Source organism: Strigops habroptila, unplaced genomic scaffold (genome assembly GCF_004027225.2).
Source record: "Strigops habroptila isolate Jane unplaced genomic scaffold, bStrHab1.2.pri NW_022045597.1_ctg1, whole genome shotgun sequence".
Lineage (NCBI taxonomy): Eukaryota > Metazoa > Chordata > Aves > Psittaciformes > Psittacidae > Strigops > Strigops habroptila.
The window spans coordinates 19,521-46,025 of NW_022651078.1; the positions used below are offsets into that span (position 1 = coordinate 19,521).

General features: G+C 65.5%; 3 protein-coding genes across 12 annotated transcripts; 1 reads left to right on the forward strand and 2 right to left on the reverse strand.

The window, feature by feature from the left end:
• Nucleotides 1-294: 294 nt before the first annotated feature.
• NAA40 (N-alpha-acetyltransferase 40, NatD catalytic subunit) lies at nt 295-5,676 on the reverse strand. Of its 3 annotated transcripts, none has more exons than XM_030474466.1 (9): nt 5,562-5,676; nt 4,250-4,345; nt 4,081-4,133; nt 3,899-3,994; nt 3,222-3,380; nt 1,941-2,024; nt 1,766-1,843; nt 1,551-1,612; nt 295-741 (listed from the first exon to the last, which is right to left on the reverse strand). In XM_030474466.1, the coding sequence occupies exons 1-9, from the start codon at nt 5,565-5,567 to the stop codon at nt 314-316; spliced, it is 1,062 nt and encodes a 353-aa protein (XP_030330326.1). In that variant the 5' UTR covers nt 5,568-5,676; the 3' UTR covers nt 295-313. The 3 variants fall into 3 exon arrangements, with proteins under 3 accessions (XP_030330326.1, XP_030330327.1, XP_030330328.1); XM_030474468.1 differs by having other exon boundaries at nt 658-741; nt 1,551-1,623; nt 5,562-5,656; XM_030474467.1 differs by lacking the exon at nt 1,551-1,612 and having other exon boundaries at nt 5,562-5,656.
• A 1,413-nt stretch (nt 5,677-7,089) lies between these two features.
• Nucleotides 7,090-12,239, forward strand: RCOR2 (REST corepressor 2). Of its 4 annotated transcripts, none has more exons than XM_030474470.1 (13): nt 7,090-7,272; nt 7,501-7,618; nt 8,055-8,111; nt 8,196-8,276; nt 8,695-8,747; nt 8,821-8,982; nt 9,977-10,101; nt 10,180-10,249; nt 10,346-10,537; nt 10,628-10,705; nt 11,143-11,200; nt 11,298-11,512; nt 11,887-12,239. In XM_030474470.1, the coding sequence occupies exons 2-13, from the start codon at nt 7,504-7,506 to the stop codon at nt 12,124-12,126; spliced, it is 1,446 nt and encodes a 481-aa protein (XP_030330330.1). In that variant the 5' UTR covers nt 7,090-7,272; nt 7,501-7,503; the 3' UTR covers nt 12,127-12,239. The 4 variants fall into 4 exon arrangements, with proteins under 4 accessions (XP_030330330.1, XP_030330331.1, XP_030330332.1 ...); XM_030474471.1 differs by having other exon boundaries at nt 10,028-10,101; XM_030474472.1 differs by having other exon boundaries at nt 7,225-7,262; nt 8,059-8,111.
• A 296-nt stretch (nt 12,240-12,535) lies between these two features.
• Nucleotides 12,536-26,431, reverse strand: MARK2 (microtubule affinity regulating kinase 2). Of its 5 annotated transcripts, none has more exons than XM_030474475.1 (19): nt 26,077-26,411; nt 21,941-22,108; nt 20,216-20,269; nt 20,071-20,119; nt 19,911-19,976; nt 19,753-19,823; nt 19,558-19,614; nt 19,052-19,288; nt 18,853-18,972; nt 18,222-18,321; nt 18,015-18,127; nt 17,256-17,382; nt 16,679-16,857; nt 16,358-16,455; nt 16,151-16,267; nt 15,288-15,560; nt 14,522-14,548; nt 14,161-14,205; nt 12,536-13,651 (listed from the first exon to the last, which is right to left on the reverse strand). In XM_030474475.1, the coding sequence occupies exons 1-19, from the start codon at nt 26,131-26,133 to the stop codon at nt 13,297-13,299; spliced, it is 2,313 nt and encodes a 770-aa protein (XP_030330335.1). In that variant the 5' UTR covers nt 26,134-26,411; the 3' UTR covers nt 12,536-13,296. The 5 variants fall into 5 exon arrangements, with proteins under 5 accessions (XP_030330335.1, XP_030330337.1, XP_030330336.1 ...); XM_030474477.1 differs by lacking the exon at nt 26,077-26,411 and adding an exon at nt 23,211-23,299; XM_030474476.1 differs by lacking the exon at nt 14,522-14,548 and having other exon boundaries at nt 26,077-26,431.
• Nucleotides 26,432-26,505: the final 74 nt, after the last annotated feature.

Here is a 26,505-nt window from a genome sequence, read left to right on the forward strand (position 1 = left end):
CGCGCGGGGCCGGGCCGGGCCGGGCCGCGGAGCGCAGCAGCGAGCGGGCGAGGCTAGCGGCGAGCGGCATGGCGGCGGAAGTGGCGGCGCGACGTCACTTCCTGTGGATGGCTTCCGTTCCGGTCCTCCTGCGTTCCTGGACACGCCCCCACGCTGCGCAAACCCCGCCCCCTATTTGGAAGCCACGCCTCCATCAGACACATCCTCCAATCACAGCCCGACTCCTCCACGCAAGGCCCACCCCCCCCGCCGGGTCCTCCCGCCCGCTTGGGGGCGCTGTTCGCAGAGCCCAAATTGAAGGTTTTTAACGTTTTTATTCGTTACATACAAACAAAACCGAAAAAACCAACAAAAAACGCCCCGGGGGGTGTGGGGGGGAGGGGCCTCGACTCCCGCGAGGGCCCAAAACCAACCCAAATAGACAAAGCCCCCTTTCCATCCCCAAACCTACCCCCCCCCGAAGGAGCCCCCACGGGGGTTTCGGGGGGGGGCGGCAGCACCCATTGGGTGCGCGGCTGCAGCGGGTCCGTCCGGGTGGGTTCCCTTGAGGTGAGGCGGTGGGTTTGGGGTGAAACTGTGGGGTTTGGGGGTGCTCAGTGGCAGCAGCCGCCGCAGGGCCCCGTCCCCAGCCCGGGGGGGGGGTGGCTCTCCCCGTACTTGGTGCAGCGACTGAGGATCTCGTAGGAGGAATCGTCCCCGCAGCAGCCGGAGGCACCGGGAGAGGCGGCATCAACCTCGAACCTGGGGGGGAAGGGGGTGGAGTCACCCTGGCCCCGCCCCCTGCGGCCAAGGCCACGCCCCTTTAGCCACTGACCCCGCCCCCTGGGGTCACCCTGACCCTGCCCCCTCTGTCACCCCAACTCCCCCCCCCCCCCGGCTGGTGTGGGGACGGGGGAAGGGGAATGGGGGGGGGGGGGAACAACTGAAAAAGGGATGAAAACCCCTAAAAATGTATGGAAAAGGGGTTAAAAACCACTCGGGGGGGGGGAGGGGGGGGGAACAACTGGCAAATGGGGTAAAAAAACCACCTGGGAAGGGGGTTAAAAGTTAAACCACGCCTGGAAAATGGGGTTAAACCACACTAAAACCACCCGGAAAATGGATAAAAATCCCTAAGAATTCCTGGAAAAGGGGGTTCAAAAATAGCTGGGAAGGGTGTGGGGGGAAGAGCTGGCAAACAGGGTAAAACCCCCTGGGAAATGAGGGTAAAACCCCAAAACACCCGGAAAATACTTCAAACGCACCTAGAAAAGGGATCAAAAACCCAACCCTGTAAAAGGGGCTAAAACCACCTGGAAAAGGGGCAAAATTCCCCCTGGAAAACACCCAGGAAAGGAGTTAAAAAATACTGGGAAAGGGGTTGACCCCCCCCCTTGGAAAAGGAGTTAAAAAAACCCTGGGGAAGGGACAAATCCCCCTGAAAAGGGGTTTAAAACCCCCCGGGAAAAGCAGCAAAAATCCCTTTGGAAAACTGGGTGAAAAACCCTTGGAAAAGGGGCTCCAATCCCGCCGGGAGCTGGCGCCGAGGGGGGGGGATCCCGAGCACCCACCTCTCTGGGCTGCCCCTGCCCCGCCTGCCCGCGTCGCCCGGCCCCGGCACGTTGTGAGCGCACTGCAAGCAGACAGTGGTGCGAGAACAACGTGTTACAGTCGGCCCCACAACACCCCCCAGCCCCCCCCCCCACGCTCCCACCCCCCCCACATTCCCCAGGGCTGGAAAACGGGGTGAAAACCCGGGAATTGGGGGTGTTTGGGGAGCACTTACTGCAACGCTTCACGGAAGAACTGGTAGGCGCCGTGGTTGTGCTTGAAGACCGTCAGCATCACCTTCTTCATCTGGGTGCTGGGGGGGGGGGGGAGAAACGTGGAAGAGGGGAGTCAGGGTGGGGTGTTCACCCCCAAAATGCCTGCTTTGCCCCCAAAACAACCCCCGTTGTCACCTGTTGGCCACCAACTGGAGGATCTGGAGGAGGAACTTGCCCAAGCCTCGCCGCCGGACGCGGTTCTCGAGCTGCACCTCGTAGCTGTGGGGAGAAAAACACCCCGGGGGGGGGGGGGACGTGGGAACAACCACGGGTTTGGGGGTACGCAGCCCATTTTGGGGGGTTCAACCCGGTTGGGGGGGGTTCATCCTATTCTGAGGGGGGTTTCGCCCTGGCTTTGGGGTGGAGCACCCCATTTCAGGGCCGTTGATCCCAGTTTTGGGGGTTTCACAGCATTTTGGGGGGGTTCATCCCATTTTTGGGGTGGTTTATCCTGTTCAGAGGGGTTCGCCCCATTTTGGGGGGTTTCACCCCACACTTTGGGGGATTCATCCCATTTAGGGAGTGCTTCACTCTGCTTTTGGGGGGGTTCACCCTTTTTAGGGAGGTTTCATCCCACTTTTGGGGGGTTTGACGCAATTTGGGGGGTTGCTCACTCTGGTTTTGGGGGAGTTTCACCTCCGTTTTGGGGGGTTTCACCCCATTTTGGGGTGGCTCATCCCATTCTGAGGGTGGTTCACCCCAGTTTAGGGGGGATTCACTCTGGTTTTGAGAGGATTCCCCCCAGTTTTGGGGCGGTTCAGCCCACTCTGGGAGTGGTTCACTCTGGTTTTGGGGGGTTTCACCCCATTCTGGGGTGCTTCACTCTGGTTTTGGGGGGTTTCACCCCATTCTGGGGTGCTTCACTCTGGGTTTTGGGGGGTTTCACCCCATTCTGGGGTGCTTCACTCTGGTTTCGGGGGGTTTCACCCCATTCTGGGGTGCTTCACTCTAGGTTTTGGGGGGTTCACACCATTTTGGGCTGGTTCAGCTCAGTTTTGGGGGGTTTCACCCCATTCTGGGGTGCTTCATTCTGGTTTTGGGGGGTTTCACCCCATTCTGGGGTGCTTCATTCTGGTTTTGGGGTTTTCACCCCATTCTGGGGTGCTTCATTCTGGATTTGAGGGGTTTCACCCCATTCTGGGGTGCTTCATTCTGGTTTTGGGGGGTTTCACCCCATTCTGGGGTGCTTCATTCTGGTTTTGGGGGGTTTCACCCCATTCTGGGGTGCTTCATTCTGGATTTGAGGGGTTTCACCCCATTCTGGGGTGCTTCATTCTGGATTTGGGGGGGTTTCACCCCATTCTGGGGTGCTTCATTCTGGATTTGAGGGGTTTCGCCCCATTCTGGGGTGCTTCACTCTGGTTTTGGGGGGTTCACACCATTTTGGGGTGGTTCAGCCCAGTTTTGGGGGCTCACCAGTAAAGGACCTCGTCGCCGCACTCGACGTCGAAGCGGAAGTGGGAGAAGGCGACGGGGCCGGCCCCGGCCTCGCGGGCGATGAGGTACCAGGCGCGCTCGTCCCGCAGCTCCTCCCGCTTCTCCCGCTCCTTCCAGCCCCACTCGCTCTGCTCGTACCTGCGGGGGGGGGACAGCGGGATGTGGGGCAAAGCCAACCACGAGGGGCAGAAAACCCAAATCCCAGCACTTTTGGGACACAGAACCCCCCGTTTCTGGGGTACTAAACCCAAACTCCAACACTTTCGAGGCCCTGAAAGACTCCAATATGGGCAGATAAAACCCGAACCTCAAAATCTTGGGGCTCCAGGACACCCTAAACCATTTTTGGGGGGGTAAAACCTGAACACGAATAAATTTGGGGCCCCAATTTTGGGGTGTTAAACCCAAACTCCAACAATTTTGGGTGTCTAGAATCTCCCTCCTCCCCCCCCAATTTTGGGGGGGTTAAACCTGAGCCCAAACGATTTTGAGCAGAGATAAAGCAACACCAGCAGTTTAGGGCAAAAAGAAACTCCAAACTCCATCCCCTTCACACACACGATTTGGGGGCAGAATGGGGCCAGAATTCCAGCAGCTGCCCCGGGACTCGGGGGCGCAAACCCCCCTTTTCCCTTGGGATTTGGGATGCGACTCACAGTGTCTGCATGTTGGCCTTGGTCAGCTCAAAGGCCCACTCCAGGGTGGCAGGTTCCAGCCCGGAGACGCGTTTGCACTCGATGGCAACGTTCAACCTACGGGAGATGCCGGGTGGAAAAGGATGTCGGCACCGGGAACACCCCGGGAATACACCGGGAACCACCTCGGGGACAACACTCACCCGTTGCGGTCGTACTTCTTGAACACTGGGAAAGCTTCGAGGGGATCTTGGAGCTGGAAGGAAACCAAAGAGCACCTCGAAGAGAACCCAAACCCCGGGGGGGGGGGGGCGTTGGGGTTTGCACCAATCTGGGGGGGTTTCACCCCGTTTTCACCCCCGGGACACTCACTTTGTTGGCAGCTTCCACCTTGGCGCAGACGGCGGCCATGGCCGCGCGCTCCTCCAGGCGCTTCTGCTTCTTCTCCTTGGCTTTGCTGGATTTCCTCTGGGCAGAACCAGGGAATTGTCACTAAATTTGGGACGGTTTTAACTAAAACACCCCTCCCCCCGCCAAAGATCCAGCTGGGAACTCGTAATAATTAAAGCCCATGGATAGAAAACCAAGCAAGTTGCAAGGTTTGCCCTAAAACCCTTCGAATAAATGCGATTTTGGGTTAAAACCCAGCGTTTTGATGAGTGCATTGGGGGGGGGGCCTGAATCATCCTTTTAGCACCGAGGTAACTCAATTAACAGGGTTTTGCCCCAAAATCTTGAATGGTTTAATGCTCCAGGAAGTGGCATCTGTGTAAAATTCATGTTTTTAAGTGTTTCTGCTCAACTTCAGGACAAGGAAATTCCCCAAGAAATGAGCCAAAAATGGGAGTTTTACCCCAAAATGAAAGAGGGGAAGACCCTGATCCTGTGAGATCCCTCCCAACTGGGTGAATCCCCCACATCTATGGGGTGTTGCAGCAGGTTCGGGGATTCCTGAGCTTTACCTGCGGCACGACCAAGTTCAACAGCCCCAAACCCAAGGATTTTCCAGGGAAAAGAGGAGTTTTGGGGGGGTGGGACAGGGCAAGTGTCCCCAATCACCCCCGCGGGTATGTCACAGGGAAATTAAAGGGTCTGCAACCCCAAATCCACTGAAAAGGTCCCCAGCCTCCTCAGGGAGCCTCAAATCTCCTCCGAGGGTCCCACGTTTCCCCACGGGAGCCCTTGAAGGGTCCCAAACCTACTCGAAGCGGCCCCAAACGCCCTCAGACGAGCCCGAAGCGCCTCAGAAAGTCTCAAATCTCCACACACGAACCCCCAAACCCTTTGGAAAGGCCCAAATTCCCTCACAGGAGCCCCAAATCCCCTCAGATGCTCCCAAATCCCCATGAAAGGCCCCAAATCTCCCCCTCGGAGCCCCCAAACCCTTCGGAGGGTCCCAAATCTCCTTCCGGGAGGCAGAGACACCCTCGTAAGAGCCCCAAATCCCCACGAAAGGCTCTGAACCTCCCCACAGCAGCCCTCAGACCCCTCAGGTATCCTCACAGGAGGCCCCAGCGGCCTCACAAAGCCCCAGAGCCCCTCTCAGAGCCCCGCAGCAGAGCGGAAGGTCCCGTCTCCCCCCACAACAGCCCCGATCGCCCTCGGACGGCCCCAAACCCCACCCCCCCGGAAGGTCCCAAACGGCGCCGGAGCCGGCTCCGGGCCCAGCCGAGGCCTCTCTCACCCCCATGGCGGCGGAGCGCGGCCGCGGCGGCTCCTCTCGGCGCGGGGGCGCGGACGGCACTGAGGGGGCGCGCGCGGGAGCGCGCCCTATATATAATGGGGGGGGTGGAGGGGCGGTGTTGGAAGAGCGCCGTTACGCGCATGCGCGTTGGAGGAGGGAGAGGGGCGCGCGGGGGGAGGAGGGGGTGGGTGGGCGGGGCGAGGGGCCGCGTGTGCGCAGTAGGGGAGGGAGGAAGGAGGCGGGGAGCGGGCGCGTGGAGCCGCCGTTGGGCGCGAAGGCAGCTCGGCGCTGATTGGCTGAGAGGGGTGAGGGGGCGGGGCTGGGGGGGTGGAGGGGAGCTGAGGGGAGCGGCGCCACGGCGGGGGTGCGGCGGACGGGTCGGAGGTCGGCCCCACAGCGCGGCCCCAGGCCTGCCCCATAGCACGGACCCACAGCGCAGACCCATAGCGCAGCCCCAGGCCTGCCCCATAGCGCGGCCCCATAGCGCGGCACCATAGCACGGACCCACAGTGCAGCCTCAAGCCTGCCCCATAGCACGGACCCTCAGCCCCATGGCCCATAACTCTACCCCATAGCCCGGACCAAGGCCTGCCCCATAACCCTGCCCCACAGCCTGGCCCCACAGCCCTCAGCCTGCCCAATGGCCCATAACTTCACCCCATGGCCCTGCCCCACAGCACAGACCCACAGCCCTCAGCCTGCTCCACAGCCCATAACCCTGCGCCACAGCCTGGCCCCGCAGTATGGACCCAAGGATCATGGCCTTACCCCACAGTCTGGCCCCACAGCCCTCAGCTACCCCGTAACCCTGCCCCACAGCCCTCAGGCTGCCCCATAGTTTGGTGCTATGGGCATGCCTGGGAGCCCCCAGCCCACCCCCCTGCTGTGCTCCACGGGCCTGTCCCACATCCTGGCCCCACAGCCCTTGGTTGGCCCCATAACCCTGCCCCACAGCCCTCGGCCTGCCCCATGGCCCTGCCCCATAACTGGCCCTGCCACACAGCCCTCAGTCTGCCCCATAGCCTGGCCCCATAGCCGTGCCTGAGAGCCTGCCCCATAACCGGGCTCCACAGCCTTGGGTTTGCCCCATAGCCTGACCCCATGGCCCTGCCTAAGAGCCCTCAGGCCACCCCACAGCCCTCGGACAACTCCTGAGCCCTGCCCCACAGCAGCCCCATAACCCTAAGTCCCATAGTCCGTACCCAGCCCCCCAACCAGCCCCATAGCCTGCCCCATAGCCCATCCCCCAGCACTGCTGCACCCCCAGGACCCCCCCATAGGGGTGGGTGGGAAGTGGGGGGTGACAGGGAGCTGTGGGGAGGATCCCCATAGTGGGACACCCCCAGCCCCACAGCAGCCCCACAGCAGCCCCACAGCAGCCCCAGCGCCCTAAGCCCCACAGTCCATACCCAGCCCCACAGCAGCCCCTTTATCCCCCCCCCTCCCAGCCCTTTGTTCCCATCAGCCACACTCTGGGGGGGGGGTGTGTGTGTGACACAACCCTTCCCCCCCCCCCATCTATGGGTCCCAGCCCCACCGTGGGCTCTCTGTGGGGCCGGGTCCCCCATGCCCCCCCCCTTGCCGCCGGCGGAGGGGTACACAGGGGGCGGGTGGGGGGTGTGTGCTGAGGCCGGGGGAGCTGGAACTACTTTGGCACCATCAGGCGGCGGGAGCAGCCGGCGGCGCTTTGTGTGGGTGCCGGTGGGTGCCGGTGGGTGCCGACCCCCCCAGCCCCCCCCTCCCCTCCCCCCCTCCCTCCCCCCCCTTTTGATTTTGGGGTGAAATGCCTCCTTTTTGGGGTCCCGGCTGCCCCCCCCCATAACGCAGCTTAGGCTCAAGTTTGCCGTGGGGCAGCGGGGCTGAGCCCCCCACACTTATGGGGCAGCATTGATGGGGGGGGGTTCACCCGACCCCCCCCCCCCCGCTCCGTGCTCCGCAGGCGATGCCGTCGGTGATGGAGAATCCCTCGGGAATCCTGTCCCGCAGCCGCGCCAGGTCCGTGCCCGGCGGCGCCCCCCCCTCCGAGGACGAGGACAGCGCGGACGAGCGCACCCACGGTGAGTGCCCCCCCCGGGCCGCACTTGGGCCCCCCCAAACACACCTTCCCCCCCCCCAAACACGCCTGTGCCCCCCCCCCAAGAACACGCCACACGCGTGTGCTGGAGCACACGTGTGCGCGCGGGGGGGCGATGTCCGTGTCACCATGTCACGCCCCCCCCCCCCCCCCCCCCGCTTGGGGATGGTTTTGGGGGGGGGGCCCGCACACACCTATAGGGATATGGGGGGGGAACAAAGCCCCTGTCCCCATTGTCCCCAGCGCCCGCGTGTGCGCCGGCCGCCCCCTTTGTTTGCTGGGGACCCGGTGCTGGGACCCCCAGATCTTCATGGGGGGGTGAGGAGACCCCCCCCTTAACCCCTGAACCCCCCCCCCGGGCCCCTGTTCCCTCCCTTTAACCCCCATATCCCCCCGTTTCCCTCTTCCCCCCTCCCCAGACAGCATGATCCGGGTCGGGGCTGACTACCAAGCGGTGATTCCCGACTGCAAACCAGGTAGGGACCATTCGGAGGGGTTATGGGGGGGTACAACGGGGGGTGTCCCCCCCTTTTTGACCTCTTCCCCCCCCCCCCCCCCAGAGAGCCCGGCTCGCTACAGCAACAAGGAGCTGAAGGGGATGCTGGTGTGGGCCCCCAACCACTGCGTCTCCGATGCCAAACGTGAGCCCCCCCATAGCAAATCGGGGAGTCCCTGGGGGGGGGGCGGTTATGGGGTGTTTCCCACCCCCTGACCCCCCCTTTACCCCCAACTCCCACTGTGCCCCCTCCCAACTTTCCTTTTACCCCCCCAACCACTTCATTTACCCCCCCAATAGCCCCTTTATCTCCATAAACTCCCCCAAGCCCTTCTATAACCCCCCCAAAGCCTCCCCATAACCCCCAAGCCCCCCAAACCCCATTTACCCCCCAAAATCCCCTTTCCACCCCACTCTTAACCCCCCATTTACCCCCCCGACACCCCGTTTACCTCCCCTATTCCCCCATTAATCCCTCCACAACCCCCTAAAGCCCCCCTTAACCCCCCAAATCTCCTTTCCCCCCCCTTTAACCCTCCCCCCCGCTCCCTTTAACCCCTCAGTGGACAAATACATCGCCATGGCCAAGGACAAGCACGGCTACAACATCGAGCAGGTACCTCTGCCCCCCCCAAGCCCCCCAGGATCCCCCCAAAGCGCCCTTCCTGACCCCCCCCCCGGTTTTCCAGGCTCTGGGAATGCTGCTGTGGCACAAGCACGACGTGGAGAAGTCCTTGGCTGACCTGGCCAACTTCACCCCCTTCCCGGACGAGTGGACGGTGGAGGACAAGGTGCTCTTTGAACAGGCCTTCAGCTTCCACGGCAAGAGCTTCGCCCGCATCCAGCAGATGGTGAGGGACCCCCAACCCCCCCTTCACCCCAACCCCCCCATTCACCCCCAACCCCCCCTTCACCCCAACCCCCCCATTCACCCCCAACCCCCCCTTCACCCCAACCCCCCCCTTCACCCCAACCACCCCCATTCACCCCCAACCCCCCCCATTCACCCCCAACCCCCCCCTTCACCCCCAACCCCCCCCATTCACCCCAACGCCCCCTTCACCCCAACCCGCCCCTTCACCCCCAACCCCCCCCCTCACCCCCAAACCCCCCCTTCACCCCATCCCCCTCCATTCACCCCAACCCCCCCCATTCACCCCAACCCCCCCCCCATCCCTTCCTAGGGGAGGACACAGGGTTTGGGTCCATCCCCGGAGCCTCTGGGCTGGGGGTTGCTGCCCCTATGGAACCCCCTGTGGGACCCCAGGGAGATGGGGGACCCCATTGGGCCCCCCCCGGGGTTCAGGTGGTACGTGCCACCCCACTTCCCCCCCGTTAGGGGTGGTAGGTGCCCCTCTGCCTGCCCCATAGGGGGTCAGTGCCACCCCTTGCCCCCCCCATTAGGAGATGGTACCTGCCCGTCCTAGATGCCCCCCATAGGAGATGGTAAATGCCACCCCCTGACCCCCCCAGCACATGGTACGTGCCACCCCCTGGCCTTGCCCCAAGTGGTGCCCCCCCCATTTTTATGGGTGTCCCCTCATTTTTAGGGGGTTCACCCCCATTTCTATCCCCCCCCCCATATTTAGCAGCCCCCCCATTTCCCCTCCCGTTATTTATGGGGTTCACCCCCTATTTGTATTCCTCCTTCTTCATTTAAGGGGGTTCCCCCCATCTCCACCCTGTGATTTATGCCCCCCCTTTTCAAGTGGTTTCCTCCCCCTTTCCCATGGGGCTCCCCCCATTTCAAGCCCTTCCCCTTCTCTCCTTCACCCCAACCCCCCCAAAACTCACCCTGTGCCCCCCCAAACCCCCTTTCCCCCCCCCGCCATTGCCCATTCCCAGCTTCCCGACAAGCTCATCCCGAGCCTGGTCAAGTATTATTATTCCTGGAAGAAAACCCGCTCCCGAACCAGCGTCATGGACCGACAGGCCCGGAGGCTGCTGGGGCGCAAGGAGCGGGAGGACAGGTACCCCCAGCCCCCCCAAACCACCCCCACCCCCCCCAGCCCCCCAAAAACCCCCTTCCTCCCCCCCCGTTTCCATAGCAACGACGAGACCGAGGAGCATCACCCCGCTCTCGATGGGGACACGGAGGCAGCGGACCCCAAAAAGGAGGTTTGAGGGGAGGGGGGGTGGAGGCTGAACGATGGGGTCAAAGGGCTTTGGGGGTGTCCTGATGCCTTCATTGAACCCCCACATGCTCCGTTGCAGCCGTTGTACCCCAAAGTCTCCACGCGGAAGGAGGCTCAATACCGGCACCACCCCCCCCCCCGCCACCGCCGCCGCCCCCCCCGCGGGATGCACCTGAGCCGGGAGGCCGTGGCCGGCGTCACCTCCAACCCCGACCTGGGCACCGCGGCCCTGCGCCAGCTCGACTGCCAGCTCGTGTCCCTCAAGCGGCAGGTACGGAGCTGTCCCCCCCCCCGATCCGTGGGGTGCCCCCTAAGTTGGGGGGTGATTCTTGGGGTTTGTGTGTCGTCCCCCCCCGTGTAGGTGCAGCGGATCAAGCAGATCAACAGCGGCCTCAAGCAGGCGTTGGAGGGCGGCGTGGAGGGGCTGCGCCCCCCCGAGGTGGGATTGGGGGGTCTTTGTGTGTCCCCGTGTGTCCCACAGTGTTCCCATGGTGTTCCCACATGCCCCCCAGTGCCCCTGCCCTGCCCCACAGTGTCCGTACCCTGCCCCCCAGTGTCTCCATGTGTCCCACAATGTCCCTGCCCTGCCCTACAGTGTCCGTGTGTACCCCAGGGTGTCCCCACATGCCCCCCGTTGCGTTGTACCCTGCCCCACCGTGTCCCCACCTGCCCCTCGTTGTGTCCTGCCCTGCCCCGTGGTGTCCCCACGGTGTCCCCCCATGCCCCAGAGCATTTCCTTATGCCCCATCCTGTCCTTGCTGTGCACCACAGCATTGCACTGTACCCTACAGTGTCCCTCATCTTCCCACGTCCCCCCCCCATCTCCCCCCATCCCTCCACATCCCCCCCATCACCCCACACCCCCTCTCCCCCCAGGGCAACGGCAAGTTCAGCTCCCGCTGGACGACGGACGAGCAGCTCCTGGTGGTGCAGGGTGAGACTCTCCCTTGATTAATGAACCTCATTAACCCCCTTGTCTTAATTGACCCCCTTGACCCCCCTTCACCCCATTGATGCGCTGCCCCCCCCAGCCCTGCGCCGCTACGGCCGCGACTTCCCGGCAGTGGCGGGGGTCCTGGGGAACAAGACCCCGGCCCAGGTCCGGAGCTTCGTGGCGGGCGCGCGGCGCCGCTTCGGCCTCACGCGGCTGCTGCGGGAGCCCCACGGCAGGGACAGGGACGAGCCCCCCGCGGGACCCCCCCGGGAGGGGCAGCGGCAGCAGCAGGAGGAAGAGGAGGAGGAAGAGGTGAGTGGAGGGGGGGGGGGAAATGGGGGTGGGGGGAGCAGGGTCCAGCCCCGGTTCCAGTCCTGGGCTTAGTCCCAGCCATGCCCCTGTGCTGGCCACGCCCCCAACACAACCCCTGGCCCCGCCCCTTCCCCCGTGGCCCCGCCCCTCTGCACCCCTCTTCTGGACAAGCCCCGCCCCACGGGGGGCCACGCCCACCAACCGTGCCCCCATCGTTGACCCATCCCCCTGCTCTGTCTCATGCCTGGCCCCGCCCACCACGCTCATTGTCCCCGCCCCCAGCCCCGCCCCATCCTGACCACGCCCTCGGATATAACTGGCCCCGCCCCGTTCCAGGCCCCGCCCCCCGCTCTGACCCCACCTCTCTCCCGCAGGTGCAGATCACTGGGGTCTCCCGCCCGGCCCCGCCCCTTCCTCCGCCCCCGTCGCTGGCCCCGCCCCCACCGCCATCCCCCTCGCGCCCCCCGCAGCCCCCCCCTCCCCTCCTGCGCCCGGCCCCTCCCCCCCCGCCGGGGCTCCCGCTGGGCCGGGCCCCGCCCCCCCTCCTCCGGCCTGGCCACGCCCCTGCCGCCAGGCCACGCCCCCCCGCCGCGGGGCACGCCCCGCCCCGCTGAGCGGCCCCGCCCCCCGCCGCAGCGCCCCCTGCTGGGCCGGGGGACACGCGGCCCCGGGGCGAGGGGTGGGGAATCCCCCCAGTGTGTGTTTGCAATAAAGGTATTTTACTAGAGCCGGAACGCTGGGGGGGGACTGGGAATACTGGGGTGTACTGGGAGCAGCAGGAGTCCCGGTTTGCAGCGGGAGCGCTGGTCCCTACCGTGAGCACTAGTTTGTATTGGGGGCCCTCGCCCATAGCGGGAGCACTGGTCTGCACTGATCTACACTGGCAGCGCTGGTTTGGACTGGCCCAAACTGGTCTGCGCTGATCGATACTGGGAGCCCTTGGTTATACTGGTCGCACTGGTCCCTATTGGTCTGCACTGGTCTCTACCGGCCTCGTCTGGGGGCACCACTCGGAGTCAAGGATCTTTCTGGAAAGGTTTTAATCTAGAACCTGACCCCGCCGGGGCCGGGTGGGGGCGGGGCCTGCGGAGGGGGGCGGGGCTACAGCAGGTCACGTGATCACCCCCCACCCCACCCCCAGGGGCCTTCCTGAGTGCAGGAGGAGGGGTGGGACCCCCCCCAAGGCCACCGCGGGGTCACCTGGGGACAGGAAGGCCCCGGGTTGTCCTCACGTGACCCCGGGGCACCCCCCCCACGGCCCCACAGGGCCCTGGGCCACCAAAGATATCCCCATGAGGCCCTGGACCACGCGAGATGTCCCTGGGTCACCAAGGATGTCCTTGGAGGTGGCCCCGGAGGGTTCCTGGCCACCAAAGAGATGCCCACAATGCCCCAGAGGTCCCTCGAGGATGTCCCCACAAGTCCCTGGGCCATCCCCACCTCTTCAGGTAGCCCCATCCTATGTCACAATGCCCCCCAGCGGTCCCTGGGCCACCCGGGATGGCCTCGAGGAGGTCCCTGGAGCCGTCCCCAGCGCTTGGAGTGGCCCCATCCCACGCCCCAAAGGTCCCAAAAGTCCATCCAGAACGTTCCCAGAGGTCCCTTGGAGGTGGCCCTTCCTCCTCGAGCCATCGCGTCATCCCCACGACGAGGGGTGGGGGACACCGCTTGACGTTGGGTGATGTCAGTTGACGTCCGCTGACACCACTTGGAGCCGGTTGATGCCAGTTGCCATCAGTTGACCCCAGTTGCCGCCGGTTGCCGTGTCCACCCCCCGGGGGGGCTCAGAGCTTGAGCTCGTTGGCCACTTTGGAGGCGATGTTCTTGAAGGCCATGGAGGTGCCGGCGATCCGCTTGAAGCGGACGCCGTTGAGGGAAAGCCGCGGGAGTTTACAAACCTCCATCTCCCACTGGACGAAGGAGTCGTGGCCGGGGGCGCCGTGGGCACAGAGCAGGACGAAGCGCTCCTGGGGCTCGCAGCGGCAGCTGTTGGCATCCAGAACCTTCCGGATCTCCCGCAGCATCTCACCGGGCTCCAGGGAACTCGTGGTCTTCATGCTCCACGTGAAGCGCAAGGAACGGGGCTTGACGTCGCGGCTGGCGCCGTCCCGCGGGTCCTTGTCCGGAGCCACCGAGGGTCTGCGAGGAGGGACGATGGGATAAGGGGGGGCACCATCACAGTGGGCTTCGGTGGGTGGTAGAGCCTGGGGCTCGCACCAGGATCAATCCGGTGGTGCTGGGTGACCCATGGATGGCACCAGGACCAGTATGGAAGGTCCTCGGTGGCCCATAGATCCTGGGGATGGCACTGGGACCAGTATAGAGATGCTGGGTGTCATAGTGACCCCATGGAGCCAAGTACTAGGGAGGTCCCCGAGTGGTACAAGGACCCCACAGACACCAGGACCGGTATTGGAGGTCCTGGGTGCTATGGGGATGCCATGGATGGCACCAGGACCCACATGAAGCTCTGGGTGTCCCAGGGATGTCACCAGGACCAGCGTGGACATCTTGGGTGTCCCATGGGGACCCAAGAGATGTAACTCAGAGCAGGAGGGAGGTCCTGGGCAGCCCATGGGTGGCACCAGGAGCACTATGGAGGCCCTGGGGGTGTCCTGGGGGTGTCCCAGCCCCCCCCCCCCACTCACCTCAGCGTCTCCACCCGGTCCTTGCTCTCGGGCTCGTGCGGGTTCCTCGAGAAACAACAAGTTGGGGGGGGATGAAATCAATGGGGGGGGGGATGGGAGAGGGAATGGGGGGCAGCCCCTCCCCCCCCACAGCACCCAGACAGCACAGGAGGGGGAGGGGGGGGACAGGGGAGGGGACAAGGGGGGGACACAGACAGACACACACACACGGACAGACAGCGGCAGCCGAGCAGGGCTGGGACCATGCGGGGCCATGCAGTGACAATGGGGGGGGTTGGGGGGCATGCGGGGGGGTAGCACCCAGGGACACCAGCACCCAGGGACACCAGCACCCAGGGGACACCAGCACCCAGCACCCTACCTTCTGGCAAACCTGAAAGACAGATTTCTACAACGACAAACAGAAGAGAAGGGCGACGTTGGGGGGGGGGGGAAGGGAGGGAGGAGGGGAGGGACCCCCCCACCCCCATTTCAGCCCCCCCCCAAGTGGGAGGGGGCAGCGGAAGGAGTGGGGCTGGGATGAATCCCCACCGCAACCCCAAGCTGTCACCTCCCCGGCTCTATGGGGTGACACAGGGACAGGAGGGGACATGGGGGGGTCCCCGAGAAGGTGGGAGGGGAGTTGGGGGGCGGGAGGAGCACTGGAGGGGGACACACAAAGGGGATGGGGGGTGATAGGAGGGGATGGGGGAGACCAGGAGGGACATGGAAGAACCCTGCGGGGTGGAATGGGGCAGACATGGAGGGGACGTGCAGGAGCCTGTGGGGACAAGGGGCACAGGGACACACAGAGAACCCCCCCGAGGGACACGGAGGGGACACACATGGGGACAAGGGAACACACGGGATCCCCAGGGGTGGGAGGGGGCACAAGAGGGGCACTTGGGGGCATGACAGGGGCACACGGAGGGGACACAGAAGATCCCTGGAGGAATGGGGGGGACACAGAGTGGCCCTGGAGGGGTGACAGAGGGACACGGGGGGTTACGTCAGGTGACACACACGGAGGGGCCACACGTGAGGACAAGGGAACACACAGCGGGTCCCCCGGGGGGGACACACTGAGGCGCCACACACGGGGGGGACACACACACACGGGGGTGACACCGTCGCCCCCCGCTCCTCACCTCCGCACGAACTTGGAGGTGAACTTGCTGAAGAGGCTGGTGCCGGGGGGGCCGCGCCGGCCCTGGCTGGCTCCGGAGGGCGACGGGGGGGGCCCGAGGCCGGGGGGCCCGGGGGGCAGCGCGTAGGGCAGGGCCGGCTGCTCGCGCCCCCGCAGCTGCCCCGCGTGGAACGTGCTGCGGCTCGACACCCCCCGCGGGAAGCTGGGCCGCTCCCCCCCGGCCTGGCTCACGTTGTGCGCAGAGGGGGAGGCGGCCGGCACCCGCCCGGGGGCGCTGCAGGGGGTGGGGGGACGACCCGGCTTAACGGGGGGCAATGGGAGCACACGGCACCCCAGGGACCCCCCCACAGCACAGCGGGGATGTGCCGGCACCCCCCAGCACCCCACAACACCCTGGGGGACAGGCCGGCACCCCACTGCGCCCTGGGGACCCCCACAGCACACTGGGGATGTGCCAGCACCCCACTACACCCTGGGGACACACCAGCACCCCACTGCACCCCACCGCACCCCAGGGACACACCAGCACCCCACTGCACCCCACTGCACCCCAGGGACACACCAGCACCCCACAGAACCTTGGGGCCACACTGGCACCCCACAGCACCCTGGGGCCATGCAAGCACCCCACAGCACCCTAGAGCCATGCTAGCACCCCATAGCACCCTCAGGGACTCAGTGGTGCCCCACAGCACCCTGGGGACCCACTGGCACCCCACAACACCCCAAATCCCCCCAAACCCCCCCATCCCCTGTGGACACACTGGGGTGCCAGGCAGGGGGACACCCCCCCCCACAAACACACCCCCCAAAACCCGCAAGGGGTGCCCCCTTCATAGGACCCAGGAGATGGGGGGGCCTTGCCTGGGCCGGGGGGGGTCGCAGTTGGCGTCGGTGGCTTTCGGGTGCTGCCGGGCGCGGGGGGGGGCGCCGGGGGCCGGGGGGGCGGCGGGTGAGGGCCGGCAGCCCGGCGTGGGGAGGCTAGGAGAGAAAAGCGGGGGCTGGGGGGTGGGACGGGGTGGCGGGGGGGGGACGGGGGGGGTTTGGGGGTGCGGGGGGGGGGGTCCGTACCTGTCCTTGCCGTTCTGCAGCGAGCTCTGGCCCAGGCTGGCTCGATCCAGCAGCGGCGAGTTCCGGCTCCGCGTGGTGCCGGTGGAGAGGACGCTGTTCTGTGGGGGGGGACACGCATGATGGAGACACAAAAAGGGGGGGGCTCAGCATTGGGGACCCCCCCCAAATGGAGGACTTGGGTGTTTGGGGCCCCTCATGAGAATCAGAGCACCCTGCAGGGGTGCAGGGGTTTGGCTCCCACCACCCAAAGGACCCCCCCCCTGCACCCCCGGGGGGGGCTGAGCCTCCCCAAAGGGACCTGGGTGCCCCTCCCGCACTGACCGTGGAGGGTGAGGGGGTGCCCTTGGCTCGCTCCAGGCCGGGCAGGGGGCTGGGGGGCACCTTGGCCGTGCTGCCCGCCCGGCGCCCCCCCTCCTCCTCCGCCCCCCCCCGCTTGTTCTCAGCGTTGGCCGCCTGCGTCTTCTTGGAGTAGGAAGCCGAGGTGGGGATGGAGAGGCCGGCTGGGGGGGGGGGCGGGTGACAATGAGGGGGGGTTCATGGGGACACCACCCCACTGGGACCCCCCCTTCACCCCCCCCCCACTCTCAGAGGTGTGAGTTCCCCCCCCAGAGAACCATAATCCCACCCCACAGGGATCCCACCCCATAGGGACACACCCCCCTCCCCTTACCCCCGCACCCCAGGACCCTCCTTTCCCAAGGGATCCATGCACCTGGGACCCCCCCAATCCCACCCCAAAGCCTCCCCTTTCTGCCACGGGATGGGGATACACCCCTTGTCCCCCCCTCCATGGCCCCAGGTATCCCCCCCTTGTCCCTCCCCCACGGCCCCGGGTGTTCCCCCTTGTTGCCCCCCCCCCGGCCCCGGCTGCCCCCCCCTTGCCCCCCCCCGGGCTCACCCTGGTCGCTGACGCGGCGCTTGGGGTTGGCGGAGACGCTGCGCTGGACCTTGTGCGCCGGGGACGGCCCCGAGCTGTTGGCCACCTCCGGGGCGGGCCGGGGCTTCAGGGACAGGCTCTCCTCCAGCTGGGGGGACGTGGGGGGACGTGGGGACACGGGGGGACACGGGGGGACACCCACCGAGCAGGCCCCAGGGAGCCGGCACGTGCAGGGACAGGGACGCGCTGGCACAGGGCACGGCTGGGGACAGGGACGCGCTGGCACGGGCAGGGTGCTGACCCCCCCCCCCGCTGTGTGTGTCCCCCCCCCTGCAGTGTCCCCTCAATGTGTCCTTGTTGGCCCCGTGGCGCTCGTGTCCCTGCTCCTCCTCGTGCCCCGCTGGTGCCCCCTCACTCCCCTCCCGTGTCCCTGTCACATCCATGGCCCCATCCTCCTCGCGTCTCCTCATTGTCCCCAAATCCCCCTCATGTTGTCATTCCCATGTCCCTCCTCATGTCCCCTCAGCCCCCCAGCACACCCATGTCCCCCCATCGTTGTCATGTCCATGTTCTGTCATTCCCATGGTCCTTGTCCCCACGTCCCCTGCTCTGTCCCCATCACCCTCCTCATGTCCCCTCCTTGCTCTTGTTCCACGTTCCCCATCATTCCCATGTCCCTCCTCACGTCCCCCCCTTGTCCCCATGTCCTCTCCACGCTCCACCCCACCCTCATCCCCACACCTCCCCTCCCCTCTCCCTGTTGCCCCCACGTCCCCGCACCTCCGAGCTCTTGTGGTCCAGGAGCAGGTACGTGGCCATCACCTCGTTGTACTTCTGGCCCACCAAGGACTCCTGGATCTCCTCCCGCGTGTACCCCATGGACACCATCAGCTCTGCAAGGGGGGGGGGAACAGGCCTCAATGGGGACCCCCCCCACATCTGGGGGACCCCCCACCCCCAAAATGCCATTGGGGGGGGGGGTCCTACCTGTCCTCCGGGGGTCCTTGTAGTCTGGCACAGGTTCCATGTAGGGCTTCAGCTCATCGTCCTCGTGGCCCACGTTCATCCAACGGTCCTTCATGATTTGCTGCAATGGGGGGGCAGGACACCAAAGGGGGGGCTTGGGGGTCCCGGGACCACCATGTGGGGTGACCAGAAGGCCCTGAGTGCTCTTGGGGGTGACCAGGATCACATTAGGGGAGGTTTGGGGGTGTCCAAGGTGGCTGGAACCATGTTGGGGGTCCCCAGGACCATGTTAGAGGAGTCCCAGGACCACACTGAGGGTGCTTGGAGGGTCTCAGAGGTGCCCAGGAGCATACTGGGTGTCCCTGGTTAGTGCTATGGGTGCCCAGGACCATGCTGGGTGCTTCTCAGGGACATGCAAGACCACTTTGGGGGGGCCCAGCACCATGTTGAGGGTGCCCAAGACCATGCTGGGGGTGGCCTGGAGGTCCCGAGGGCGGCCAGGACCATACTGGGGGCTCCCCGGGAGCACCCAGGACCATGCTGGGGGTCTTGGGGTGCTCTTGGAGGTGCCCAGGACCACATTTGGGGTCCCCAGGACCCTGCTGCTGGTGCTCCCATGGGTTTCCTGCCCACCTCACTGCCCCCCCCTCACCTCCAAGGTGCCCCTTTTGGTGGGATTAAGGATGAGGAACTTCTTGAGCAGGTTCTCGCAGTCGGTGGACATGTAGAAGGGGATCCTGTACTTGCCCCGCAGCACCCGCTCCCGCAGCTCCTGAGGTGGGAAACACCCATTGGAACACCACAACCCCCCCGGGGATCCTGTCGGGACCCCCCCCAAAACTGAGCCTCACCTTCAGGTTCTGCCCATCGAAGGGCAGGGAGCCGCTGACCAGGGTGTAGAGGATGACCCCCAGGCTCCAGACGTCCACCTCGGGCCCGTCGTACTTCTTGCCCTGGAAGAGCTCGGGGGCTGCGTACGGGGGGGACCCACAGAACGTGTCCAGCTTGTTCCCGAACGTGAACTCGTTGCTGAAGCCAAAATCAGCGATTTTGATGTTCATGTCGGCGTCCAGCAGCAGGTTCTCGGCCTAGCCCAGGGAAGGAGAGCACCCCCGAGGGGGTCAGGGGGGGGCTTGGGTGCTCCTGGTGCCCCCCCGGGGGTCCCAGCACCTCCCCGGGACGTGCAGGTGCAGCCATGGGGGTCCCGGGGGGGGCTGGGTGCTGCCCTGGGAGGTCCCAGGAATACCCAGATGGCACCCTGGGGTCAGGAGGGTGTGGGGAGGAACGTGGGGAGCCCCCTGGGTGCTATCAGGCATCCCAGGGGTGTCGAGGGGTGCAAGGGGGGGGGGCTCCTCACCTTCAAGTCCCTGTGGACAATGAACTTCTGGTGGCAGTACTGCACGGCCGACACTATCTGCAGGAGAGGGGGGTGTCAGGGTGGGGAACCCCACCCCGCAAGGGGCACAGCGGGGTGTCCCCCAGCCCCCTGGGGACACAGGGGGGGCCCCAAACCCCCTCGGGGGGGGTGTCACACCCACGTCCCCCTCCTGACCTGTCGGAACTTGGCCCGAGCTTCCTTCTCCTTCATGCGCCCGTGGGCCACCAGGTAGTCAAACACCTCCCCTGGGGGGGGGCACAGGGACAACGGGGTGAGAGGAGCTCTGCCCGTTCCCTGCCTGCTGACCCCCTCTGCCCCCCCCCGCCGCTCACCCCCACTGGCGTACTCCATGACCAGGTAAAGCGTCTTCTCCGTCTCGATCACCTCGAAGAGCTTCACTGCAAAGGGGACAAAGTGGGGCTGGAGAAAGGGGCGAACCCCCCCCGGGGGGGGCCCCGGAAGTCCCGTTGCACAGGTAAGGAGGGGGCTCACCTATGTTGGGGTGGTTCAGAACCTTCATTATTCGCACTTCACGGAAGAGCTGTGAGCAAACGGGGAGGAAAAGGGGGGATGAGGGGGTGGGAGACGCCACAACCCCCCAACGTGCCCCCCACACCCCGGCCCCCCCCCCCCGGACCTTCTGCAGGCTGGAGGAATTGAGCTGCGTCTTGTCGATGATCTTCACGGCGACCTGGAAGGGTGGAGGGGGGGGTCAGGGGTGTCCCCCAGTGTCCCCACGCTGCGGTGGCACTGGGGAGGTGAGGGGCAGGGGGACAGCGTTCTCCCCACAGCTGTCCCCACACCGTGGTGGCACTCACAGGACAAGGATCACAAGCCCATCCCTGGGGTGGCACTCATGGGGTGAGGACTGGAAGCCCACAACTGTCCCCACACCAGTGACACTCGCCGCTGAGGAGCAGGAACCCATCTCCAGCGCCATGGTGGCACCCACAGGACAAGGAGCAGGAGCCCAGAGCTGTCCCCTCACCATGGTGGCACCCACAGGGCAAGGAGCAGGAGCCCAGAGCTGTCCCCTCACCATGGTGGCACCCACAGGACAAGGAGCAGGAGCCCAGAGCTGTCCCCTCACCATGGTGGCACCCACAGGGCAAGGAGCAGGAGCCCAGAGCTGTCCCCTCACCATGGTGGCACCCACAGGACAAGGAGCAGGAGCCCAGAGCTGTCCCCTCACCATGGTGGCACCCACAGGGCAAGGAGCAGGAGCCCAGAGCTGTCCCCTCACCATGGTGGCACCCACAGGGCAAGGAGCAGGAGCCCAGAGCTGTCCCCTCACCATGGTGGCACCCACAGGACAAGGAGCAGGAGCCCAGAGCTGTCCCCTCACCATGGTGGCACCCACAGGACAAGGAGCAGGAGCCCAGAGCTGTCCCCTCACTATAGTGGCACTCATAGCACAAGGAGCACCAGAACTGTCCCCACACCATGATGGCACTCATAGGACAAGGAGCACCAGAACTGTCCCCACACCATGATGGCACTCATAGGACAAGGACCACCAAAACTGTCCCCTCACCATGGTGGCACTCATAGGACAAGGACCATCAGAACCATTCCCTCACCATGGTGGCACTCATAGGACAAGGAGCACCAGAACTGTCCCCTCACCATGGTGGCACTCATAGGACAATGAGCACCAGAACTGTCCCCTCACCATGGTGGCGCTCATAGGACAAGGAGCACCAGAACTGTCCCCTCACCATGGTGGCACTCATAGGACAAGGAGCACCAGAACTGTCCCCTCACCATGGTGGCACTCATAGGACAAGCAGCACCAGAACTGTCCCCTCACTATGGTGGCACTCATAGGACAAGGACCACCAGAACTATCCCCACACCATGGTGGCACTCATAGGACAAGGAGCACCAGAGCTGTCCCCTCACCACGGTGGCACTCATAGGACAAGCAGCACCAGAACTGTCCCCTCACTATGGTGGCACTCATAGGACAAGGACCACCAGAACTATCCCCACACCATGGTGGCACTCAGAGGACAAGGAGCACCAGAGCTGTCCCCTCACCATGGTGGCACTCATAGGACAAGGAGCACCAGAACTGTCCCCTCACTATGGTGGCACTCATAGGACAAGGATCATGAAGCCACAACTGTCGCTTCTCCACAGCGGCACTCACACGCCAAGGACCAGGAGCCCAGAACTGCCCACCCCATGGTGGCACTCCCTACAAGGACCACCACAACTATCCCCACCCCACGGTGGCACCCACAGCCCGAGGACCATGAAGAGATGCCTGTGGTGGCACCCACACCATGAGCACCACGCTCCCAGAGCTGGCCCCGCAGGCAGCCGAGCCGCGGGCGCCCGGTGCCGCGGTGGCACTCACCTCCTTGCCGGTGAGGACGTGCCGAGCCAGCTTGACCTTGGCGAAGTTGCCTTTGCCGATGGTCTTCAGGAGCCGGTAGTTGCCGATGTGGGGCTGCTCCTCGGCCGCGCTGCCCGAGTTCCGGCCCCGCAGCATGTTGGGCTTCCCGACGCCCTTCCCCTCGCCGGGCTGCGGGGACACCGAGGGGACGATGAGCTCGGGGGGGGGTGGGGGGTGTGTGCGGGGAGGGGGGGGGTGTCCCGGACAATTCCCAAGGGGGGGTCCAGAGGCGGCGGCGGCGGAGCTGCAGGAGCAAAGTCCGGGAATGCCGTGGCCGTGCGCCGCGCCCGGGCAGGCCGGGAGCCGCCCCCGATACCTGACGCAAGCGCCGTGGTTTCGGGCTGACTTTGGGGGGTTTTGGGGGGATGACGATGATGGGGGGGGGCAATGGGGTGTCACCCCCTTCCTAAGTGGGGGGGACACAAAGACACGGCTGCCCCCTCCCCAAAACACCATCGTTTCAGCCCAAAATGAACATCAGCACCTTCACCCCGTGGCTAAAACAAGGGGGGGGGCACCCCCAAACCTCCATCATGCTGCATCCCAAAAGCGCTCCCCCCCCCCCCAAATAACCCCGGGTTTAGGGGCACTTTAGGGGGGTTCCCCTCTGGGGAGAGAAGTGCCGGCGCCGAGCGGTGTCACCCCCCCCCCCCCCGTGCTGTCACCGCTCCGGTGACACCGGAGATAACGGGAGCACGTGAGCGGATGAGGGAGCGGAGCCAACCCCCCCTTTGGGCTGAGGGACACTGCAGCCCCCCCAAACCTCGCTGGGGACTGGGGGGAGGGGGGAGCACAGTCTTGGGGTGCCCCCCCCCCGTGGGAAGCAACCCGCTGGAGGAACTGGGGGGGGGGGGGTTGCTCAGAGTGGGTGAGGGCACAACCGGGCACTGGGATTTGGGGGGAAAAAGGGGTGTTTTGGGGTCTGGGCTGAAGGGGGGGCGGGATTTTCCCCCTCCCCCCCCCAAATCCAACACTTTGCTTGGAGGCTGCTGGGAAAAAGTGAAGGAAAACGGGGGTTTTGTGCCAAAGAACTGCCGTGGCAACGGGGCGGGGAGAGCGCTTCACCATCTGCCGGAGCCAGGGGCGTGCGGCGGCGCCGGCACCCGCTCCCCCCCCATTCCCGGGGGGGGCCGTGGCATTCCCGGCGCTCCGGCGGCTCTTCCCGCGCTGCCAAAGCTCCGGGGGCCTCCGTTTCCCCCCATCCCGCCCGGCTCCGCGCTGGGGGACTCACCGTGGGCGACCCCAACGCGGCCGAGCCCGCGGCGGTGCCGGCGCTGCCGATGGGCCGTGGCGGAAGCTCCAGGAGAGTTCAACTCCCCACGGAGCGGAGCGCCGGGAGCGCCGAACCGGCTCGACCGGTTGGGAATGACGCCGGACGGGGCGGGATGCAGGGGTTGGGGGGGGGGTTTGGGGTGAAAACGGGGTGCGAAAGGGGGAAGAGGAGCCACGTGGGGGCAGGAAGGTGATGGTTTGCTTGGAGTTGGAGGCAAAGTGGTGGGAATTGGCACTGGAATGGTCATGGGGTGATGTCACAGGGGCCGGGGGCGATGTCACTGGGGTTGGGGGGACGCCACAGGGGCCAGGGTGACGTCACCAAAGCTGGAGGTGATGTCACTGGGGTTGGGGTGACATCACAGGCACCAGGGTGACATCACTGGGGTTGGGGTGACGTCACAGCAGCCAGGGTGGTGTCACTGGAGCTGATGTCACTGGGGTTGAGGTGACATCACAGGTACCAGGGTGACATCACTGGGGTTGGGGTGACGTCACAGGGGCCAAGGGTGATGCCGCAGGGGCTGGGGGTGACATCACAGGGCCTAGGGTGACATCACTGGAGCTGGAGGTGATGTCACGGGGCCGGGGTGACATCACTGCAGCTGGAAGTGACGTCAGCGGGTGCAGGGTGATGTCACTGTGTTTAGGGGTGATGATGTCAGCGGGTGCAGGGTGATGTCACCCGTTGGATCTAAAGATCCCAGCATGAGGAGCCGCCGGTAACCAGCCACCAGCACCGGGTGTGCCCGGGTGGGGGTCCCCCCACACCCCCAGGAGCAGCTTTGGGGTGTCCCTGTGCCCCCCCCAGGAGGTGCTGGAGCAGCTTTGGGGTGTCCCTGTGCCCCCCCTCAAGGAGGTGCTGGAGCAGCTTTGGGGGTGTCCCTGTGCCCCCCCCAGGAGGTGCTGGAGCAGCTTTGGTTCTAAATGTCAGCTAAATCAGTTATTTTTGGGTCTCTCACATCTCAGCCCATGGCACATGATGGAGCAGCTCCTGGAGGGGGGGTTTAGGGGAAGACACCCCAATTTCGGCTCCGGTTGGGGGGAAACGGGCACAGACACCCCCCCCCCCATCGCCGCCGCCGCCCCCTCCCCAAATCCTCCCCATCCAGGAATCAATCTCCTCCTTCCTTACGTAACAACAGGGAAAACAGAGGGAAAGGACCCAAAGCGAGGAGGGGGCGGCCCGACGCCATGGTGATGGCCATGGAGCCGGGGGGGGGGACGGGACGGGGGGGGCACCACCTTTGTCCTCGGGGCTGGGGCACACATGAAGCCACTTGTCCCCCCACACCCCCCCTGCAGCACCATAACAGGGACCTTCACCACCACTTGGGGTCCCCCCCCGAAAATGGGGGTGCCGTGCAGCGAGGGGAGAAGCTGTGCCCCCCCCCCATCCAAAGCCATAAGCGGGGTTCCCCCAAATTGGGAGCTTCAAAACAGGGGGGCACCACATTCCAGCTACCCCCCCCAAAAGGACTTGGGGCTCACTGCCCCCCCCAAAAGACATTGAGGGTGAATCCCACCCCCATCTCGGGGGGTGCGGATGGCCCCCATACCCGTTTGGGGGTGCCCCCCCCAGCCCCCTCCCTCCCCCCCATAGCCCCCATGCTGTGGCAGCGCTGCCACCCCCACAGCCTGTTTTGGGGGGGCACAGCAGGGAAGGGGGTGGGCTCACACCCCCACACCCCGCTCGCGCAGCCATCGAGGCGCTCACGGAGGGGGGGGGGGGACGGGACACATTGTGACAACGGTGACACCCCCAAACCTCGCGCCCCACAGCACGCACTGGACCCCCTGCTACGGGCAATGTGTGGGGCTGGCACCCCCCAACCTGCCCCACATGCTTTGGGGTGCAACCTGTGCCCCCCCCATCAGCCCTGCATGGGGGGGTGACACCCTTCTGCCCCTCAGGGACACCCCAAAGCACCCCAGGTCCCATAGAGGAGCCCCCAAGTGGGGTCCTGGCCCCACATCTCACATGGGGGTCTCAGCCATGAGAGGGGGCTGTAAGAGGAGGTGGGCCCCCCCCCGGGCCCCCTTGCAGAGGGGACAGGTTGGGGGGACACAGGGCACCCTCAAACCCTCCTTTTGGCTCTCATGGAGGGGTGCAGGACCCCCCCCCAGACCCCCATTTACCCTCAGAACACACCTTCAGGTCCCTTCTCCCATCGTGGGGGGGCCCCAGAGCCCCTCAGACCCCCCTTTCTCCTCAGCAAACACCCCGGGACCCCCTTTTCCCCCTCACAAAATGGCCCATGACCCCCTCAGAGCCCTTTTTACCCCCCCTCAGAGCCCTTTTACCCCCCCTCAGAGCCCCTGTTCCCCTCACGAAGAGCCCGGGTCCCATCCAAACCCCCTTTTTACCTCACAGAATTACCCGGGTTCCCTCAGACCCCTCTTTTTCCCCTCACAAACCAGACCCGGGCCCATCCACACCCCATTTCCCTTCACTAAACCACCCCAAAATCCCCTTCCCCCCCCAAAAGAGACCCCTGAGCCCCCCCTTTCCCCTCACAAAACGCCCTCAACCCCCCATTTCCCCCCAGCCAAAGGCCCCCTCACCCCTTCACACCCCACTTTTTCCTCACAAAACGCCCCCCGACCCCTTCCGACTCTCATTTCCCTTCGCAAACCGGAGCCCGACCCCTTCGAGCCCCACTTTCCCCTCATAAAAGGGCCCCGGACCCCCCAGTTCGTGCCTTCCCCTCACGAACCGGCCCCTGACGGCTCCAGCCCCTCATCGCCCCCCGCCCCGGAGCGGCCCCAGCCCCGCACGGCGGGACCGCGCTTCCCTCGGAGGCCCTCCGCACCTCGGGCCGTACCTGCTCCGCGTCTCTCTCGTTGACAGTAGGCAGAGGGCTGCGACCGCTGCTCGACATGGCGAGCCCCCCCCCGCCACGGCCGCCGGCGACTATCGCGATAGGGAGAAGGAAGCCGCGGCAGGCGGTGTGCGGGGGGGGGGGGGGGGGGAAGGGAAGCCCGGGCCGCGCTCAGGGAGCGGGGGGAGGCCAGGCCAGCGGCATGGGGGGGGTCGGGGCGGGGGGCGGCAGAGGAGAACGGGGGGAAGAGGGGAGCGGGCGGCGGGTGCGCCCGGCCCGGCCGCCTCACACCGGCACCTCCTCACCAGCACCCAGCGGCTCCCAACATGGCCGCCGCCGCCGGCCCTCGGCCATTTCCGCCGCCGCGCCGGAAACACCCGACACGCCTCCTGCTTCTCTTCGGCTCTTTCCGGAGAGATTCGGCTCCGTGCC